A 21,414-nucleotide genomic window follows, 5' to 3' on the forward strand; every position below is an offset into this window, starting at 1 on the left:
ACAGAACATTCGTTTTAGAAAAGCCCTGGGGTTTCAGTCTCAGCCTGCTGTACACAGGCTGATCAGCCAGTTACCAAGAATGAACTGTATAAGGATGCATACCAGATGGCAGGGAGAAAGGGCATAATCAGATAGGCTGCTTTTGTTTCCAAGCATGGACATTTTCCAGGCAGAGTGCTCTCTAGAGTTTGGACAGCTTTAGCAGCTGAGGTGATAGAGGAAAATATCACCAAGATGTCAGGACAAGAACGGTTTGGAAAGATTGAGAGGACTTAAGCCAATTTGGAGGAGGAACGGGGAAGGTGGGAGTTTCAGGCAAAGGGACAGCTAGAGCTGAGGAGCAGAGGTGGGACTGCATGCTGAAGGCTTTTGTTACAAGTAACAGGGGGTGCCATGTTAGCAGACATCAGGAAGGATGGATTCGGGCACTGCAAAGCCATCAGAATCCAGGTCATCACTCTCTCTGGCTTTGATTCTCTTTTATTCTCTCAGTGGTTTTTGCTCTCTCTCAATCTCTAACTCAGTCTTGTTGTACATGCTTTTTGTCTCAGATTTTCTTTGTTTCTAGCTCTCTGTCTTAGCTTTCCAGGTCTCTCTGGCCAGTCTATTTCTCAGCCTTTCCCTGTCATAGTGTGGTCTCTACTCTGCAGGATCCCTTAGTTTCTCTTTGCAGATCAGGTTTCTCTGCTCCCCAGGGTTCATAGGAGAGGTGGTCATCTCCTCAAGTCAAAGAAGAGCTCTGCTCTAAGCCCAGATTCCTTGAAGAGAGCAACTGATTGGCCCAGTTTGAATCAGCACTCCATCTCTGGTCCAATCAACGTGGCCATAATGGGGGGTGGGGGCATTAAAGGGCAGTCCTATTATACAGTGATGGTTGCTGGGGGAGGTGACAGAAATTCAAGAAAAGGAATCCTGATGAGTTGTGGAGACACCCCAAAAGGTGAATACTTCAGCAGGATAGTGAGCAGATAGTGGATTTACTGGGAGCTTAGGATTTTTCATTTCCAAACATCAGGGGATTTTAAATACATTGAATAAGATCTGTGTGGTACCTGTTTTTTGAAATCTGTAGAATCTTTTCTCGTGACCTAGTACTTGGTCAGTTTTGGTAGTTTCTTTGTGCAGCTGGGAGAAAACAAAGTGTATTCTCTAATCATTGGGTGCCGGGCTCTACATAGAACCATTAACTCAAACTTGTTAATTGTTCAGTTCAGTTAATAAGGCATGTGTTGAAATCTTCTACTAGATGGTGCATGTAATTTGTCCTTTTGATTAAATTTCAGCTTTATATATTTTGAAGCTCTTCTAATGGATGCATATTAAGTATTGAATCTTCGTGCTTTCTTGCAAGTTTAATTTTTATCATTATGTAGTTACGTTCTTTGTTCCTATCATGCTTTTTTGTCTTAAAGCCTGTTTTGTCTAATAATATAGCTTCCAACTTTCTTTGGATTAGTAGTTGCTCATATCTTTTACTTTTAACCTTCTGTATCCTTTTATTTATTTTTATTTTTTAATGCTTATTTATTTTTGAGAGAGACAGACAGATGCAAGCGGGGAGGGGCAGACAGAGAGGAAGACACAGAATCTGAAGTAGGCTCCAGGCTCTGAGCTGTCAGCACAGTCAGACACCAGGCTCGAACTCAAGAGATGCAAGATCATGACCTGAGCTGAACTGACTGAGCCACCCAGGCACCCCTCTGTATCCTTTAAAAGATGTGTTTCTTGTAAGCAGCATTATAGCTGGATTTTAGTTTGTTTTAGTAAATCTACAAATCTGTATATAACTGGCGAGTTTATTACATACATATGGTGATTATAGTTATGTTTAGATATGATTTTACCATCTTACTTGATGGTTTCTTTCTAAATCACTTTTTCTCTTATTGTTAGCTTTTGGATTGAGTAATATTTTTCTTATTCTATTTCTTTTCCTTATACTAATTTGGAAGTTTTACACTTTTGTTATTCTTTTAGTGCTTTCTCTTGAATTTTTATTATATATGGTGATTGTAACAAAGTCAAAGTTAGTTGTATCTTCAGCCCTTAAACTATTTCAGTATTTTTGCTGCTCAAAATAAGCATTTATTATTTTGTACAATGTTTGTTTAGGTTTATCTGTTTATCACCTCAGACCTTGTTTTAAGGCCATTTTTCTTCTTCCTGAAGAATACCTTTTAGAAATAATTTTAGGGAAGGCCTATTGTTGGTAGAACAATAAGGTTTTTAAAATTAAAATATAATCCACATACAATAAATTCACAGTTCAATGGATTTTAGTGTACTCACAAAGTTGTTTTGTTTTAATGTTTGAGAGAGAGAGCACGCATGAGTGGGGGAGAGGCACAGAGAGAGGAAGAGAGAATCCCAAGCAAGTTCCGCGCTATCAGTCTAGAGCCCAGCGTGAGGCTCAGTCACACATTACCTGAGCCAAAACCAAGAGTTGGACACTCAACAGAGTCACCCAGGTGCCCCTACTGTATTTACAAAGTTGTAAAACCACCATCACTTTCTAATTCCAGAACATTTTTATCCCAGAAAGAAACCCCATACCTATTAGCAATCACTCCCTATCTCTCCTCCACTGAGCACCTGGCAAACCACGTTGTCTTTGTGAATTAGCCTATTCTGGACATTTCATATAAATGCAACCATACAGTATGTGGTCTTTTATGTCTGGCTTCTTTCACTTAGCATAATGTTTTCAAGTGTCATCCATGTCCCAGCATGTATTGATATTTTGTTATTTTTTATGGTGGAATAGTATTCCATTGTATGGACATACCACATTTATCTATCAGTTGATGAGTGTGTCTACTTTTTGCCTATTTTAAATAATGTTGGCATGAACATTCATATACAAATTTTTGTGTGAAAATATCTTTTCAGTTCTCACAGGTATATACCCAGGAGGGGAATTGTTAGGTCATGTAGTAACTCTATGTTTAACTTTTGTCAAATTATTTTCCATGGCAGCTGCCTCATTTTATAGTCTGACCAGCAAGGGTATTCTCATTTCTCCACATCCCTGCTAGCGTTTGGTATTTTCTGTTCTTTTAATTGTTTTAATTTTTTAATTCTTATTTGTTTCTGAGAGAGAGAGAGTGTGAGTGGGGGAGGGGGAGAGAGAGAAGGAGACACAGAATCTGAAGCAGGCTCCAGACTCCAAGCTGACAGCACAGAGCCCAATGTGGGGCTCAAACCCACAAACTGCAAGATCATGACCTGAGGCAAGTTGCTCAACCAACTGAGCCACCCAGGTGCCCCTTTTTCTACTTTTTAAAGTGATAGCCATCTAGTGAGTATGAAATATCTCATTATGATTTTGATTTGTTATTTCCCTAATGGCTAGAGATGTTGAGAATCTTTTCATATACTTACTGGTCATTTCTATATCTTTGAAGAAATGTCTGTTCAAATCCTTTGCCTATTTTCTTAATCTGTTTGGGTTGCTATAACAAAAATACCAAAGACTGGGTGGCCTATAAGTAACAGAGATGTATTTCTTATTGTTCTGGCAGCTGTGAAGTTCAAAATTAAGGTGCCAACAGATTTGGTATCTGGTCAAAGTCTGCTTCCTGGTTCACAAATGTGTGGTGCTAGGAACAAATTTATATAAGGGTCCTAATTCCATTAATGAGGTCCCTACCCTCATGTCCTAATCACCTCCCAAAGACCCTATCTCTTACTGTCATCATATTGGGGATTAGGTTTCAACATACGAATTTGGGGGGCACACATTCAGTCTATAGCACCTATTTTTAAAATTAGGTTATCTTTTTATTGTTGAGTACTAAATACTAGACCCTTATCAATACTTGATTTGCAAATATTTTTTCCCATTCTGTGGCTTGTTCAGTTTCTTAACAGGGTCCTTTGAAGCACAGAAGTTTTTAATTTTGTTGAAGTCTTATTTACTTATTTTTGGTTGCTTATGCTTTTGGTGTCATATCTAAGAAATTGTGGCCTAATCCAAGGTCATGAAGTTACATCTATATTTTCTTCTAAAAGTTTTATAGTTTTAGTATTTACATTTAGGTCTTTGAATCATTTTGAGTTAATTTATGAATAGATATTTAGATATAGATCTAAACAGAGATGATATACAGATCTGACTTCATTTGTATATAGATATCCAGTTGACCCAGCACCATTTGGTGAAAAGATTCTTCTTTCCCACTGAATGGGTTTGGCACTCTTGTTGAAAATAAATTAACTGTAAATGTGAGAGTTTATTTCTAGACCCTTAATTCTATTCTATTGCTGTGTATATCTACTCTTATGACAGTACAAATCTGTCTTGGTTACTGCAGCTTTGTAGTAAGTATTGAATCCAGGAAGTATGAGTCCAACTTTGTTCTACCAAGTTTTTATTATCTGAAATGTCTTTATTTTGTCCTAATGCTTGAAGATAGTTTTGCCACTATACAAATACTAATTTAATTGACCCATATTATTTTATTTTATTTTTTAATGTTTTTTTACTTTTTGAGACAGAGACAGAGCACAAGCTGGGGAGGGGCAGAGAGAGAGGGAGACACAGAATCTGAAGCAGGCTCCAGGCTCCGAACTGTCAGCACAGAGCCTGATGCGGGGCTCAAACCCACCAACTGCAAGATCATGACCCGAGCCGAAGTCGGACACTTAACCGAAAGAGTCACCCAGGCGCCCCTCCTGAACTTATTATTGATTCTTTAAAATACTCATATGATAAATTTTCATTCTATGCAGTAACATAAGAGTTGGCATATATGTTCTTAGAGAATTTTCTTTTTGTAAGCCCACCAATGCAATAAAAAATGTGTTTCATCTAAGACAATCTAATAGTGAGTCCTGCAGAGCATAGGGCAGTGGTTAAATGCATGGCGCTAGAACCAGGCCATCTGTGTTCAAATATTGCTTGTTTTATTAGCAATGCAATATTGGAAATTTATTTAACCTCTGTATGTTTTAGCTTCCTCAACTATAAACCTGAGGAAATAATACATACCTTATGTAGCTATTATGAGGATTAGTTGAACATATACATGAACATAGTATATATTAGTTACTGGCATATATAGTAACCACTATATAAATGTTTGCTGTTATTACTATGCACCCACAGCTGGAAATGAAAAAGACTGAAAATGTGTTCAGATTTAACAAGGTGATGCTTCATTTTTGTGGTATTGGAGGAGATTCATTTGTTCTACAGAAGTAGTTTTCCAGAAAATTCAATTTTATTACCTCTCTTTAAGCTCCAAATTTTAACATTTTGATCTATTTTGAGTAGAAATCTTCAAAAAAAATTTTTAATGTTTATTTACTTTTGAGAGAGAGAGAGAGAGACAGACAGAGTATAAGTGGGGGAGGGCAGAGAGAGGGAGACACAGAATCTGAAGCAGGCTCCAGACTCTGAGCTGTCAGCACAGAACCTGAGGCAGGTCTCAAACCCACGAACCATGAGATCATGACCGGAGCTGAAGCCAGACCCTTAACCGACTGAGCCACCCAGGCACCCCTTGAGCAGAGATCTTTGTAAGAAAGCATATATTCTATCTTTTTAAAAACAGAAATAACACAATTGAATCTTTCTTGATGTATCAGGAATGTAATTATGAATGCCAATTATTATGGTAGTACAATAAAATGGCATCCAGGGCTGATATGATATATAAGAAATTTTACCAATACCAGATAAATTCAGACTATATACTCTTCTTGTTAAGTTCTTGCTTCCATTTTTCTGTTTCCTTCTTTTTTGTCAGACTCTTAGAAAACTCTTTGGTTGTGATTAATTCACTTGCTTCAAGTGCCTCTCCCCTTTGTAACGTACTCACTTGTGGGATAGAGATACATATGACCAAGTCAATATTTAAAATGAATAAAACAGACTCAGGCTCCTGGGTGGCTCAGTCAGTTGAGTGTCCGACTCCGGCTCAGGTCATGATCTCGCGGTCTGCGAGTTTGAGCCCTGCGTTGGGCTCTGTGCTGACAGCTCAGAGCCTGGAACCTGTTTCGGATGCTGTCTCCATCTTCTCTCTGCCCCTCCCCTGCTCATGCTCTGTCTCTCTCTCTCTCTCTCTCAAAAATAAATAAACAAAAACAAATGTTAAAAAAAAAAAAAAGAATAAACAGACTCAAAGTGAAATCCTGAATGCCTGGGTATGAGCAAAGCACATGAACTTTGATGTGCCAGCTTTGCAACATTTATTTTGGTGACTCAAAGCCTTTTTTCCTCATTTCCTCAGTATTGACTAATTTACCAATTACTAATTTACTACTTTACACACAAAGCCTAGTGGCTGCTTGTGTATAAATAAATACTGCTTGAAAATAATAAATGATTACAATTGTTACTGAAGTAAATATCACTTTTATTATCTAATATTATGCCTAATGTACGTTAATTGCAAACTGAAAAGGACTTATAAACCAAGGGTCTACTTCCTCTTTCACCTCTCTCTTTCAGTTTTTCCTTTTTTCCCCCAAGTCTTTATTTAAATTGTCTTTCAGTTTTTCATTTGAAATCAAGCAAGCTCCTTACAACACTGAGGTATAATGGAGTAGGGTGAGGCCATCAACAAACTGGCTAAGAAACACAACTAAAAGATTTTTTACAGGCATAAAAGGAAAGCCCTAAATTACAGCATTGCACAGTAAAAAAGATCTTTATTATTTATTAAGTACCTACTGTGTACTACAGGTCAAAGAATCATTTATTCCTCACATTTAACCCAGGAAGTCAAGAGCATCCAATTTATAGTTGAAAAAAAAAACAAAAAAAACAGGCTTATAAAGCTCAGTAACTTGCCAGAAGTCACACAGCTGGTAAGTAACCCAGCTGGAATCACCAGTCCTTCTCCCTCTCACATCTTTGCCCTTTAGAAAATACTAAACAAGGATTTCTTGGCACTGTCTTCACGATTTGGTACACCAAAAGTTCCAAAAGATTAGTTTTAAGAACACTCCCCTCACCCTCACCCTCACCCCTTCTACCCTATAGATTCAAAGAGGGAAACTTTGGTGAGTGAGTGCCACCTGCTGACCATCTTCCTGAACATCAGGATAAAGGACTGTCCTAATCAAGGACAAAAGGGCCTTGTGCTATCTGAAGTCATTACCGGCCGGCCCCCAAGGGCAGGCCCAGGAGAATGGTGAGCACCCTCCTATAGACCCCTCGGTCTCCCTACAATATCAAGGCTGGGCAGCTGCTCCCTGAGGGGAAAAATGGTGGCAACTGGAGAGAACCTAAAAAAGAGACAATAAGAAATAAAGGCACAGGTTTCTACCACCACAGTGCAAGTGTACTTTATTCATTTCTGCAAATAAACCTTAGTATCTCATGATTCTAGCAATAAAAATAGATTTCTGAGGGGTGCCTGGGTGGCTCAGTCAGTTAAGCGTCCAACTTCAGCTTAGGTCATGATCTCACAATTTATTAGTTCAAGCCCCGCATTGGGCTCTCTGCTGTCAGCACGGAGCTCACTTTGGATCCTCAGTGACTCTCTCTCTCTGCCCCTCCTCCACTCATTTTCTCTCAAAATAAATAAATAAACTTAAAAAAATCTTTAAAAAAGATAGATTCCTGAGCCCCACTACAGACTATTTTATCAAAACCTTTAGGGGAGGAGCCTACATATATTTTAACAAATACCCAGGTCGTTCTTAAGAGAAGGAAGGATGGGGGATCACTGCCTTCATGGAATGGCAGCTTCTTTGTCCCTGATGTGAGATATCTCTGGGTAGGGAGGGGAGACTCTGCTGACCCCTTAAATCTTATCAGATTTTGTAAGAGGATACAGGCAAGTAACAGAAACACTCGTGGAGATTAGGGTGAGAGTCTGGTTCTGCTGTGACCTTGGACAAGTGTTTTTAAACCCTCGATGTCTTAATTTTCTCAGCTGCCAAGACCAGAACGCAGATAATAACAATACTTTACTGTGTTGCTATGAAAATCAGATGAGAAAGTAGGTGGGAAGTAACTTTGTAGAGTTCTACACAATGTTGTTAGTATTATTTTGAGTCCCAAACTACCTACAAGCATAAACCCCACTTTATTTTTTGTCCTTAGTTTTTTAAATATAATTGTTGAGTTCTTGTTACCTGCCTGGTAGTATCAATGTCTGCTAATCTGAAGGATCAGTGTCCAGCCACGTAAAAGAAATGTCTTTATTCAGGGGCACCTTGGTGGCTCAGTCGGTTAAGCATCTGACTTCAACTCACATCATGATCTCACAGTTCATGAGTTCGAACCCCGCATCAGCCTCTGTGCTGACAGCCTGGAGTCTGCTTGGATTCTATGTCTCCCTTTCTCTCTGCCCCTCCCCTGCTCGTGCTCTCTCTCTCTCTAAAATAAACATTAGCCAAAGTATGGAAAGAGCCCAAATGTCCATTGATGGATGAATGGATAAAGAAGATGTGGTATATATATACAATGGAGTATTACTTGGCAATCAAAAAGAATGAAATCTTGCCATTTGCAACTACGTGGATGGAATTAGAGTATTATGCTAAGCGAAATTAGTCAGAGAAAGACAGATATCATAGGGCTTCACTCATATGACGACTTTAAGACACAGAACAGATGAACACAAGGTAAGGGAAGCAAAAGTAATATAAAAACAGAGAGGGGAACAAAACATAAGAGACTCTTTAATATGAAGAACAGAGGGTTACTGGAAGGGTTGTGGGAGGGGAGATGGGCTAAATGAGTAAGGGGCATTAAGGAATCTACTCCTGAAATCATTGTTGCACTATATGCTAACGAATTTGGATGTACATTTAAAAAATAAAAATAAAATAAACATTAAAAAAATTAAAAAGAAATGTCTTTATTCGGAAGATACAGTGATTCCCAAAAGAATCACGGCTCTCTCAGAGGCTGTACCAGAATCTCTGGTGGAGAAGGTGAGATTTTGATGTTTATCAAAAAGAGTCTTTGGTTTAAGAAGCGATGACTGAGGAACACAGTTTTAAAATCAGAAGACTTGGGGCACCTGGGTGGCTTGGTGGGTTAGGCAACTCTGGATTTCTGCTCAGGTCACGGTTCATAAGATCAGACCATGCGTCAGGCTTGGGTTCCACAGAGCCTGCTTGGGAGTTTCTCTCTCCCTGCCTCTCTCAGCCCCTCCCCCCACTTATGCTTGCTTTCTCTCCCTTTCTCTGAAAATAAATAAACTTAAAAATAAAATGAAATCAGGAGACTTGGACTCTATTTCTCTCTCTGTTTAGACTCATGTGATGTCAGATGAGTCCCTGACTTTTTATTTTTTTTTTTTATTTTTTTTTTCAACGTTTTTTATTTATTTTTGGGACAGAGAGAGACAGAGCATGAACGGGGGAGGGGCAGAGAGAGAGGGAGACACAGAATTGGAAACAGGCTTCAGGCTCTGAGCCATCAGCCCAGAGCCCGACGCGGGGCTCGAACTCACGGACCGCGAGATCATGACCTGGCTGAAGTCAGATGCTTAACCGACTGCGCCACCCAGGCGCCCCAGTCCCTGACTTTTTATAGGCCTGTTTCCTCATCTGAAAAATCCAGTGCTAAATTGGATGACTCGCTGACTCTAACCTATAAAAATCTTTTTCACTTAGCAACTCATAATGTTCAAAGTCCTGGCAGGTAGGATCAAATATAAAAGAGGAAAAAAAAGAATTTTATATAAAATGCAGACATAAAAAGTTATGTGCTTTCAGCTATGTAGGTTATAAAAGGTAAATAACTCAGGATAAGGAGTCAGCTACTTGAATGAAACTATTTGAGCTGGAAAATTGCACTTTCTTTTTTAAGTATCATTAACCTGTAAGAAAAGAGTTGAAAGTAGACGTGATATGGAAGTATTTTGTTCCAAAAAGCTGGTAAGATGTGACTATGCAATGATATCACATTCCTAGTTGAGGATCCATTTTATCACAGGGAAAGTCTCACTCTGTGCTTCCAAATCCAGAATGTGGAGGAATGACCTGAGAGTAACCTGAGCAGGGGTTGTCCACATAGTGCCAAGTGAGAGAGGAGGTCTTAATGTGCCTCTGGAGCCTCATTGCTCTTTGCCCAGACAGCTATGTCTGCTCCATCTTTTAGCTACCTGGCCACACCTTGGAGCAAGAACACTGTCCCAACGTGTGAATTTCAGGTCAGGGAATGTACACTTATAAAATGGAATACGCTCCTTTATCAAACAGCAAAGTAGTTCCTAAAGAATGGTCCTTTACGTTTGAACCCTTTCCCAAATAGATGTTATTTTATTTAAACTTGACAACCTTCTGTGCTCCAATACCAAATGGGAAGTTTTGGTGTATTCCCATGGTACAAATTCCTCAATCTAAACACTGCTGTAAGACTTACACCATTAAAGAGCCTAGCACAAAGTTAGTGTCCCAATCCATGCTTGTTGGGAGCCGTTCCTAATAATCCAGGTATGTTCTGTCCCACCGAGCACCGAATTGGGATGATGCACCAAACTACCAAATTCATGTTGTCCGTGTGATGAAAATATCACCAGTCTGGTACCAAAGCCATATGACCCTTGTTCACATTGCTGAGAAAAAGTTAAACTGAGTTGGGTACAGCTCTCTTTGTTTTGCACTTTCTAGGGCAAAGTCTATGTGCTGCTAATCAGGCATCTCCTAGGAATTCCTTCTGGGACACTCATCAGTTGGATTAACCATTGTATAAATTTGCACTTGTATCCATTAACACCTCTTTGTCAACTATAATTTGCTCTGATTATATGTAGGATTTTCTAAAAACACCACCCCAGGTTTCTGCCAAGCAAAAGCACTGTTGGAAGAGGAGTATTTAGTCAAGTACTTACTGATTTTCTACTGTGTATTTAGCCCAAGTATATAATGAAATACCTGCCTTCAAAGAGCTCCAAGTCCAGTTGGGAATACAGGCTAAACACAAAACATCAATCCATAAATAAAATTAAATGCTTTACCATTCTGGTAATAAGGATATATGACACAACAACGCAAGGATATTCCTGTCATACCAGTAGCATATGTTTTTGTTTTACATGCTTACTGTCTATCTTATCTTTCCCCCACTAGAATGGAAGCTCCATGAGAGAAACATTTTCTTTGATTCAATGCTATTTCCTCAGTGCCTGGCATATAATTGGTGTTCAATAAATATTTGAATTCAAATTTCTCAAGAGTCAGAGAAAGGAAAGCCTCAGGTAAACCTGAGCTATGCTTTTATTCAGCTTGCAATCTATAGGCTTTAACTTTTTTTTCCTTTTTTCCCCCATTTATTTATTTATTTATTTTTACATATTTTTTTAATTTGAGAGAGAGAGAGCACGAGTAGGTGAGAGGGGCAGAGGGAGAGAATCTTGAGCAGGCTCCATGTTCATCACGGAGCCTGAAGCAGGGCTTGATCCCACAACCCTGGGATGACCTGAGCCAAAATCAAGAGTAGGATGCTCAACTAACTGAGCCACCTAGGTGCCCCTTGCAATCTATAGGTTTTTTTTATTAAAAGCTTATTTATTTATTTGGAGAAAGAGCATGTGCAAGTGGGTGAGGGGCAGAGAGAGAGAAAAAGAGAATCCCAAGCAGGCTCTGCACTGTCAGTGTGGAGCCTGATGCAGGGCTCGAACTCAGGAACCATGAGATCAAGACCTAAGCTGAAATTGGATGCTTAACCAACTGAGCCACCTGGGCACCCAACCTATGAGTTTTAGGAACAACTTCTTTATTTGTATAAGAAGGAAATTGCATATAATTGAAATAGAAGTGGGGTGGGATGAAAGGAATTTAAATTGGGTGTTAGGGTCAATGTGACCTAGTTAGCTCCTTGCTAAAAGAGCTTTATACTAGAATCACTGGTTTTTGAACACTGTTATTTATTTATTTATTTATTTATTTATTTATTTATTTATTTATTTATTTATTTATTTAATATGAAATTTATTGTCGAATTGGTTTCCCGAACACGGTTTTAAAGCAGAACAATTCTGGGGGCGCCTGAGTGGCTCAGTCCGTTAAGCGTCTGACTTCACTCAGGTCAGGATCTCACAGTTCGTGGGTTTAAGCCCCACGACGGGCTTTGCTGATGGCCTGCTTCGGGTTCTGTGTGTATTCTCTCTCTGCCCCTCCCCTGTTCACACTCTGTCTCTCAAAAATGAATAAATGTAAAAAAAAAAAAAAAAGAAAGAAAATTAAGCATAATAATTCTGTCTTCAAACAAAACCCCAATAAATGAAATAGATAAAAACAGAGCCGCTCTGATTGATGTAGGGGTGGCATGGAGAAGGAGACAAAAGAGGTCCACCCTTTTAAAAGTCTCCTCACCCCCACCACAGAGCTATGGCTTCTGAGGGATTTTAGGAACACGGTTTGAAAATACTGGATTGAGGAAACTTTAGAGTCTCTCCTCTCTTGAAATTCTATTAATAGAGGCAGCTAAGGAATACCTGCGCTACCTTCTGGTCTCTACCACTTTAAGTTGAAAAGATAACAGGTGGGGCGCCTGGATGGCGCAGTCGGTTAAGCGTCCGACTTCAGCCAGGTCACGATCTCGCGGTCCGTGAGTTCGAGCCCCGCGTCAGGCTCTGGGCTGATGGCTCAGAGCCTGGAGCCTGTTTCCGATTCTGTGTCTCCCTCTCTCTCTGCCCCTCCCCCGTTCATGCTCTGTCTCTCTCTGTCCCAAAAATAAATAAAAAACGTTGAAAAAAAAATAAAAAAAAAAAAAAGAAAAGATAACAGGAGTCAACTCCCTGCGAGAGAAAAACACAGAACACGTGTGGCCTGGGCCAAGGCCAACGCCCCTCCTCATGGCCAGACCCAGGGAACCAGATGCTACATTTCTCTGATCCAAGAATAATGAGGGCTAGATAACTTGTGTGACTGGACTTGTCCCTTTTCTCCCTGCCCCCCACCCCCCTCCCTTCACCTAAGCTCGGAACTAAAGGCATCCAAGCGCACATGGCAATTTTCCTGAGCTTTGGAGTTACCAAAAATCTTAGCAAATATTCACAAAATCTTACAAAGTAAATAGTCTGGTGCCAACCAAAATGTAGAGTCAGATTCATTTGTCACCATCCTCCACCTTGTACACCTGCTTCAGCTGTCCGGAGAGGAATCAGCCCTGCAGACGCTCAAAGGTTAACAGAAAACTATTTACTAGGGTGTGATCAGCTTAAATCCTTAAGGGAACCGACAAAGGATCACTAAGCATCCAGGGACTAATAACAGCTGGAAGAGTTACCACTTGGTTTGAGAGAACAAGGAAAGAGAGCTGTCTGCCAACAGCTCTTGTTCGGGGAACTAAGTAAAAATACCTCTTCCACGTTGTAAGTGAGGAAACTAAGAAGATAAGGAGAGAAGATGTGGAATCGCCGGTGGAAGAAACTTTTTCAATTTGAAGCGTCCAGCAGCAGCCAAAGGATTTTAAAGAGTCCGGCGGCCAACTAAGCCACCAACAGGTCTCATTATGACCTTCCCCCCCACAAACCGAAAGTTGCCAGGAGTTGGGACTACAACTCCCGGCACGCATCTCCCCGCATCTGTAGCACTTTTCGATGATAGGATAAGGGGCTTCCGGAAGCATTGCATGTCGGGAATTGTAGTTATCCCAGTGGGGGTCGGCCGTACGCTGTAGCGTGCTCATTGGCGCCCAGGTTACCGCCCCCCTCCCCTCTCCGCTCTTCGGCGTATCACCCACGTATACGCAGAGCGCGCCCACACCCCCTCCCTAGGCCTAGGACGCAGGCGCGCGCACGCTCCCCGGGCTCGGTAGGCGGAGGGGGTGAGGGTAAGAGAAGGAGGGGGAGGGAGGGAGGGGGGTTAAGTGTCTACAGAGTAGACGGCAGTCGGGCACCGAGAGCGCGAAGGCCTGGCTCCCAGGCGGTGAACTCTGCACTGAGTCTGGGGGCCGGCGGGAGGGTCCGGAGCCAAGTCAGCGCGCCCTGCGAATAGGAGTCGGGCCGCTGAGACCGGAGGGCAGCAGGGGGCTAAAGCCCCAGCCTAGGCCCAGCGCAGATGTCCGGCTGCGGCGCTTGTAGTTGCGGCGCCTCCGCCGCGCGGCTCATCACCTCCTCGCTCGCCTCCGCGCAGAGAGGTAACGAAGTAGTCCCTCACGTGAGCCAATGGCCCAGGAGTGTACCGGCCGGGGGTGGGGATCCCGGGGAGGGCAAGAGGTGTACCCTGCCTTGAGGGTGTGATGGGATGCGCGGCGTTTCTCCTGGCACCCCCCTCCCCCACTTTAGGATGGGGTTCTGCCAACCTCTGGAGCATCTGTTTCTCAAATTTGAAGTAGACCCCTTCTGCTCGCCCGCCCGCGCGCGTTCAGGCCTCTTGACTTTGGAGCCGGAATGTGCTCACTTAGCAGAAAGCCTGGAAGAGGCACAAAATGCTCCTTTCGTTAAAAAGTGCCCCACACCCTACTCAGGTCCGCCGGGCACTGCCGCCTTCCCTACCTTCGGCTTTTCCTCCGGAGCCGGGTCGGGTTCCTTTCCGGCCTGTCGGGGGCTCCCGGAAGGGCCCGGGGGAGGGGCTGCTACTGTTGAAGCCCCCCTTCAGGGCGCCGAGCCAGCTGCCCCAGACGCAGGCCGCGAGAGACCCACGGTGTCACTGTCATTGTGCGGCCGCTTCCACCGGGGCATAAGCGGGGCTCATGGCCCTCCCGGAGCCGGGAGAACCTCGCGGCCCGCAGGGAAGCGGCCGGGGTGGAGAAATTCTCGTAGAAGTTGTTTTTGAAGTACTTCAATGTCTCGGTTGGTCGTTTGCCGGTTTTCCCAACTTGACTGAGATAGTTTTAAGGATGGCGCTTGTTTACTTTGTTTATCAGGAGCTGTGAAAGAGTGTCATACCAGTCAAGGGATTCCGGAACAGAAACCATTTTCCTCTTCCCCCAAATCTATGAGTGTCAGACTACAGGCTGGATTCTGTTATTTTATTTTGACTTGTCAACTAAATAAATAAAAAAAAGCCCTCCTTTTCCTGTATTTTAGGTTAATTATAAAAGCTCCTTCCGTATACTTAAGGTATCTCTTTCGACAGTTTATTTCACAAAGAGGGATGAAATGAAGTAATGTGGGCAGAAGCATTTATAAAGTGATACTTAAATGTAAAGGAGTGATTTTAGTCTCAAGACATTGTTAAACCTGAACTCCAGGAATTTGAGTTGGAAACATGTGAAAGTGACATTGAAATTCACTTATTCGACGTCTTTTTTTGAGGGCCTAATGTGTGCTGGGCCCTGTTTTGGTGCTGGAGATAGAGTGAGTAAGTCCTCAACTGCAAGTGTAAATCTACTGGAGCACACAAAGAATAATACCATTTCTAGGAGTTGGGTAAAAGGTGTGTGTTCTCTTTGGGCAGAGAAGGCTTCTTTGACACAGTTCTTCATCTGTTTCAATCAATTTTCCGGTAAAACTATGAATCATAGGCGGTGTGTGGTGATTTAAAATTTTAATGAATCATTAGGTGAAGCAACACAAATTAATGGCTTATTTAGGTATTATTATTTGTTACTATAAGTTTGCCATAAGTTTTCAGAAGTGATCAAACCATTTTTACTGTAAATGAGTAAATTAAGCTTAAAATACGGGACATAACCTCATATCATTATAGAAGTTAATATTTTTACATGACAGTGAAACAGCTTGGTTTTCACATCAATTTAAGACTTTCTTAAGGCTTCATTACACAAAATGTTTCTTTTCCGTAGTAGAAACTCTAAGATTATACACTAGTCTTCAATATAGAGATTTTTTTTAAGGACTTAAAAAACTCCAGAAAGGTTATTTTTATTTAGGATTCTTGAAAAGAGTAAAAGGGGCAAAAGAGAAAAATCAGAATTGAACTTCAGTTAGTTTATTATTCTTATAAACAAAGTTAAGAATTTCAAAAATATCCATAAACAAAAAATTTAATCAAAATAGTCTCAACAAGAAATTATACAATGAAGTAAGAATAAAAAGATTTCAGAGCTCTCTTGAAATATAATGCTATTCTCTATCTCTGTTTGTCATGTTAGACTTTAACATTTTTAAATGGATGGCCCCTGGGTGGCTCAGTCCCTTAAGCGTACAACTCTTGATTTTGGCTTAGGTCATGATCTTGAGATGGAGCCCTGAGTTGGACTCTGTGCTGAAGCCCTGACAGCTTGGAACCTGCTTGGGGTTCTCTCTTTACCTCTCTCTCTGCCCCTTCCCCACTTGCTCATGTGCAGTCTCTCTCAAAAATAAACATTTTTAAAAAAAATAAAATTTTTATTTTTTCTTTTTTAAAATACAGAATCTTTTTTTTAATGTTTATTTATTTTGAGAGAGAGGGAGCACGAGCACGTGCAGGGGAGGGGCAGAGAGAGAGAGAAACAGGATCCTAAGTGTGCTCTGCTCTGACAGCGGAGAGCCTGATGCGGGGCTTGAACTCATGAACCAAGAGAGCATGACCTTAGCCAAAGTCAGACACTTAACTGACCGAGCCACCCAGGCCCCCATAAATAAAAATTTTAAATGGTAGTTTGAAGAAAAATTTGGTAAATTGCCATACTAGATACTGGATCTGTTTTCTTTTCCTGGTGGGCTATGTGTATCCTATTTAATGTGTTTTTTCACCCTATGCTCTTTGAGTGAAACTTGTAGTAAAGGAGAAATTTTAAATATTTTTTTTCTACCCAAATTGCTGGTATTTTTCAATTTGTTATCTATTTTTGTACATATGTGTAAATACATACGTATTTTAAATGTGCTTTGCATACAGAACAATTAACATTCTAAATATGTGCATTCAGGAATGCTTGATTCCATTAACGAAACTCTGAATGACAGTACTTGGTCTGAATTTGGCTGTGAGAATTGTGGAATCACCTGTAATTCCCTTGATTTTTGGCTACTTTAAGTTCATGTCCAGTGAAAGGGTGTCACCTCATGAGGGTGTAAATGTGAAGATGCTCAAACATGTTGGTGCCCATCATAATTTTCATGATAGTTGCATAATGTGCCTATCTTAACAGGTTTTAGCTAGATTTTAAGTCTCGTTATTTAAATACAATACAAATTAGAATAAATGTTAGAGAATCTTTATTTCTGGAATCGCAAACTATTTCTTGATAAACATTTCTCTTTTCTTGGCATATTCCTCTTCAGACCAGCAGACTAGCCTTGCTGAAAACCCATGAAACATTTTTAAACTTGAGGAAAGCTATTATAGGAGTGATGGTATTTTTCTTTATTAAGAAGTATTCAGAATTCAGGAAACAATAACGGGCATAAATTGAATTTTTAAGACTAATAAAAGCAGGAAGCATCTACTAAGTTGATTGGCATTGTTTGTTTTTGTTGAAAATTTTTTCCAATTTTTGTTAGAGGTCTTTAGAGGCTAGGTGGTTAAGCAAGCATTTAACTTGATTTGCCATTTCATCAATTGTTATACACTTAAATATTGTCACTAGAGAGAGATGATAATTTAAAATTTTTCATTAGTTTCTAAAATTTAAAGATTAGTTTATCTTTTAAGCTGAATCATTTATGTTTTTAGAGACAGCTTGGTTTAAGATTGAATATAGAAATTCAAATATTTAAAAGTTGAATAAATTACTCTGCTAGTTCTTAATAGCTCTAAAATCAAGGTACTTTATTCTGCTGTTTCTTTTTAAAGCAGATCTAAAACTCAAAGTTTTATCCGTATGACAAAAGCTTTGTAAATGGTTTAGCTTTTAACTGTCTTCTCTTATTGCTGCCAAGTAATTCTTTCGAAATATACTTTTCAGAAATACTTCCCTTTTTGGCTTTTGTAGGGGTTCTTCACCTGAAGTTCACAGGCCTCCAGAGTGTCCAGGGATAGAATTCAGAAGTTCCTGTAACTTTATTTTCACTAATCACTAACTGAAATGTAGCATTTCCTTCAATTTTGAACGTAGGCAACAACCCCCAGTAGTATTAGCAGTATCTATGAATTTGTTACCAATCAAAATCACAAATATTTTTGTGTCATGCTACAGTTGTTCATATCTCAAAAAATCGTTTATACTTTTTACTACTTTGAAATCATGGTAGTTATTTAAAAAGCTTTTAAATCTTATTTAATTATGTTAATTAAAAAGCATATTTTATTTTATTTTTTATTTTATTATTATTTTTTTCCATCATAAGTGTACTCTTTAACCCCCAACACCTGTTTCACCAATCCTCTCACCCACCTCCCCTCTAGTAACCATCAGTTTTGTTCTCTATATTTAAGAGTCTGTTTCTTTGTTTCTCTCTCTCTTTGTTTTTCCTTTGCTCATTTGTTTCTTAAATTCCACATGAGTGAAATCATATGGTGTGATCTGACTGACTTATTTTGCTTAGCTTAATACTCTCTAGGTTTTTTTTTTGTTTGTTTGTTTGTTTTTGTTTTTAACATTTATTTTGAGAGAGAGAGCGAGTGAGTGAGCAAGAGGGCAAGGGGCAGGGAGAGAAGGAGAGAGAATCCCAAGCAGGCTCTGTGCTGTCAACACAGAGCCCAATACAGGGCTCAAGCCATGAGATCATGACCTGAGCCAAAATCTAGAGTCGGATGCTTAACCCACTGAGTCACCTGGTGCCCTAATACTTTCTAGTTCTATCCATGTCTTTGCAAATGGCAAGATTTCATTCTTTTTTATGGTTGAATGAGTGATTGTGTGTGTGTGTGTGTGTGTGTGTGTGTGTGTGTGTGTGTGTATCATCTCTTCTTTATCCATTCATCTATCGATAAACACTTGGACTGCTCCCATACTTTGGTAAATAATATTGCAATAAACATAGGGGTGTATCCTTTTGAATTAGTGACTTTGTATTATTTGGGTAAATACCCAGTAGTACTGGGTACTGGATCATAGGGTAGTTCTATTTTTAATGTTGTGAGGAACATCATACTGTTTTCCACAGTAGCTGCACTTGCTTGCATTCCCACGAACAATGCAATAGGGTTTCTTTTGTTCCACATCCTTGCCAATGCTTGTTGTTTTTTATGTTGTTGATTTTAGCTAATCTGACAGGTGTGAGGTGATATCTCATTGTAGTTTTGATCTGTATTTTCCTAAAGATGACTGATGTTGAACATCTTAGCATTTGCCTGTTGGGTCATCTGGATGTCTTCTTTGGAGAAATGTCTGTTCAAGTCTTCTGCCCATTTTTTAATTGGATTGGTTTTTGGGTGTTTAGTTGTATTAGTTCTTTATATATTTTGGATACTAACCCTTTATTGGATATATCATTTGCAAATGTTGTCTCCCATTCAGTGGGTTGCCATTGACTGTTTCCTTTGCTGTTAAGAAACTTTTTATTTTGTTGTAGACCCAATAGTTTATTTTTTGCTTTTGTTTTCCTTGCCTCAGAAGACCTATCTAGAAAAATATTGCTATGGCTGATGTCTGAGAAATTACTGCTTGTGCTGTCTTCAAGGATTTTTTTATGATTTCAGGTTTCACATTTAGGTCTTTAATCCATTTTGAGTTTATTTTTGTGTGTGGTGAAAGAAAGTGATCCAGTTTCATTCTTTTGCATGTGGCTGTCCAGTTTTCCCAACACCCTTTGGGATGTTGACAGTTGAAGAGACTTTTTCCCATTGTGTATTCATTCCTGCTTTGTTGAAGATTAATCGACCATATAATTTTGGGTTTATTTCTAGGTTTTTCTTTCTGTTTTATTGACCTATGTGTCTATTTTTATGCCCATATCATACTGTTTTAATTACTGTGGATTTGTAATATAACTTGAAGTCTGGAATTGTGATCTTTCCAGTTTTCTTTTTAAAGATTGCTTTAGGTATTTGAGGTCTTTGGTGGTTTCATACAAATTTTAGGATTGTTTGTTCTAGTTACTTGAAAAATGCTGTTGGTATTTTCATAGGGATTGCATTAAATCTGTAGATTGCTTTGGATAGTATGGACATTTTAACAATATATGTCTTCCAGCCCATGAACATGGAATGTCTTTCCATATCTTCGCATCGTCTTGAATTTCTTTCATCAGCGTTTTATAGTTTTCAGCATACAGGTCTTTCTTTCACCTCTTTAGTTAAGTTTATTCCTAGATATTTTATTGTTTATGGTGCAATTGTAAATGGGATTGTTTCCTTAATTTCTCTTCCTGTTGTTTTCACTTTTTTGGTGTATATGGAATGCAACAGATTTCTGTACATTGCTTTGTATCCTGTGACTTTACTGAATTCATTTATCAGTTCTGGTAGTTTTATGGTAGAATCTTTAGGGTTTTCTACATGTACTATACATGTCATCTACAAGTAGAGTTTTACTTCTTTTTTACCAACATGGATGCCTTAGTTTCTTTATTTTGTCTAATTGCTGTGGCTAGGACTTCCAGTACTATGTTAAATAAAAGTGGTGAGAGTGGACATCCTTATCTTCCCCCTGACCTCAGAGGAAAAGCTCTCCATTTTCCACCAATTAAGTATGATGTTGGCAAGAAGCATATTTTAAAAATATTTTGATAACTACTTCAATACAGTTGGTTTCCTTTGTTATGTATTTTATTCTATACATTTATAAACATTCTGAGAAGGGGTCCATCCGTACCCTTCACCAGACTCCCAAAGGGGTTCATGGCATAAAAAGGATTTAAAAATCCTGGTTAGGTTGTTACAGTGATTTCTGTGAAGATTTTAGAGGATTGGTGAGTTACTAATCATTTATACTGTTCAATACAGTAGTTTAAAAAGTGTGGTCCCAGACCAACATCATCAGTATAACCTGGCATTTTGTTAGAAATGCATTCTTGGTGGGGGTGGGGGGCACCTGGGTGGCTCGGTGGATGGAGCTTCTGACTCTTGATTTTGCCTCAAGTCATGCTCCTAGGGTCATGGGACTGAGCCCTGTGTCAGGCTCTTCACTGAGCATGGAGCCTGCTTAAGATTCTCTCTCTCTCTCTTTCTTTCTCTCTGTCTCTTTTTCTCTTTCTTTTCCCCTCCCTCTCCCTTTGCTGCTTCCCTGCCCCTGCTAAAAGAAAATAATTTATCCTGCTTTAAAAAAAAAAAAAGAAAAGAAATGCATTCTTGGGGGCAACCTGGATGGCTCAGTCAGTTTAGTTAAGTGTCCAACTTTGTCTCAGTTCATGATCTCACAGTTTGTGAGTTTGAACCTGGCATTAAACTCTGCTTAGAGCTTGGAGCCTGGAGCCTGTTTTGGATTCTGGCTCTCTGGCTCTGTCTCTCTCTCTCTCTGCCCCTCCCCTGCTTGTGCACAGTGCACTCTGTCTCTCGCTCTTGCTCTCGCTCTCTCAAAAATAAACAAAACAAAAAAAGAAATGCTTTATTGGATCCCACCTGCAACCTTCTGAGTCAGAACCAGGGAATACCCCTTGCAATCCGTGCTATGCATAGAATGTTAAAACTGCATCAGAGCCAGCTAAGAAATTCTCAAATTTAGAAATTTAAATGACATGAACATGTTTTTCAGACAGTATTTTTTTATGGTAACTGTATGATTGCATTGGT

At 39.8% G+C, this 21,414-nt stretch overlaps 1 protein-coding gene and 1 long non-coding RNA gene across 6 annotated transcripts in view; one reads left to right on the forward strand and one right to left on the reverse strand.

The window, feature by feature from the left end:
- The window catches only part of LOC113601846 (uncharacterized), an 81,215-nt gene extending 66,670 nt beyond the window's left edge, over positions 1–14,545 (reverse strand). For all 4 annotated transcript variants that reach the window (XR_008299120.1, XR_003423130.2, XR_008299119.1 and 1 more), the window contains exon 1: positions 14,409–14,545. This is a non-coding gene — a long non-coding RNA (uncharacterized LOC113601846). The remainder of the gene's footprint in view (positions 1–14,408) is intronic.
- Positions 13,741–21,414, forward strand: part of CLPX (caseinolytic mitochondrial matrix peptidase chaperone subunit X) — a 40,250-nt gene continuing 32,576 nt past the window's right edge. Inside the window, exon 1 of one of the 2 annotated variants that reach the window (XM_015088138.3) lies at positions 13,741–14,050. In XM_015088138.3, the coding sequence (XP_014943624.2) occupies positions 13,972–14,050 (79 nt within the window). In that variant the 5' untranslated portion in view covers positions 13,741–13,971. Of the gene's footprint in view, positions 14,051–14,575; positions 14,706–21,414 lie in introns of those variants that run through there. The other variant, XM_027067538.2, reaches the window with a different exon arrangement.

This window comes from Acinonyx jubatus, chromosome B3, assembly GCF_027475565.1.
Source record: "Acinonyx jubatus isolate Ajub_Pintada_27869175 chromosome B3, VMU_Ajub_asm_v1.0, whole genome shotgun sequence".
Taxonomy (NCBI): domain Eukaryota; kingdom Metazoa; phylum Chordata; class Mammalia; order Carnivora; family Felidae; genus Acinonyx; species Acinonyx jubatus.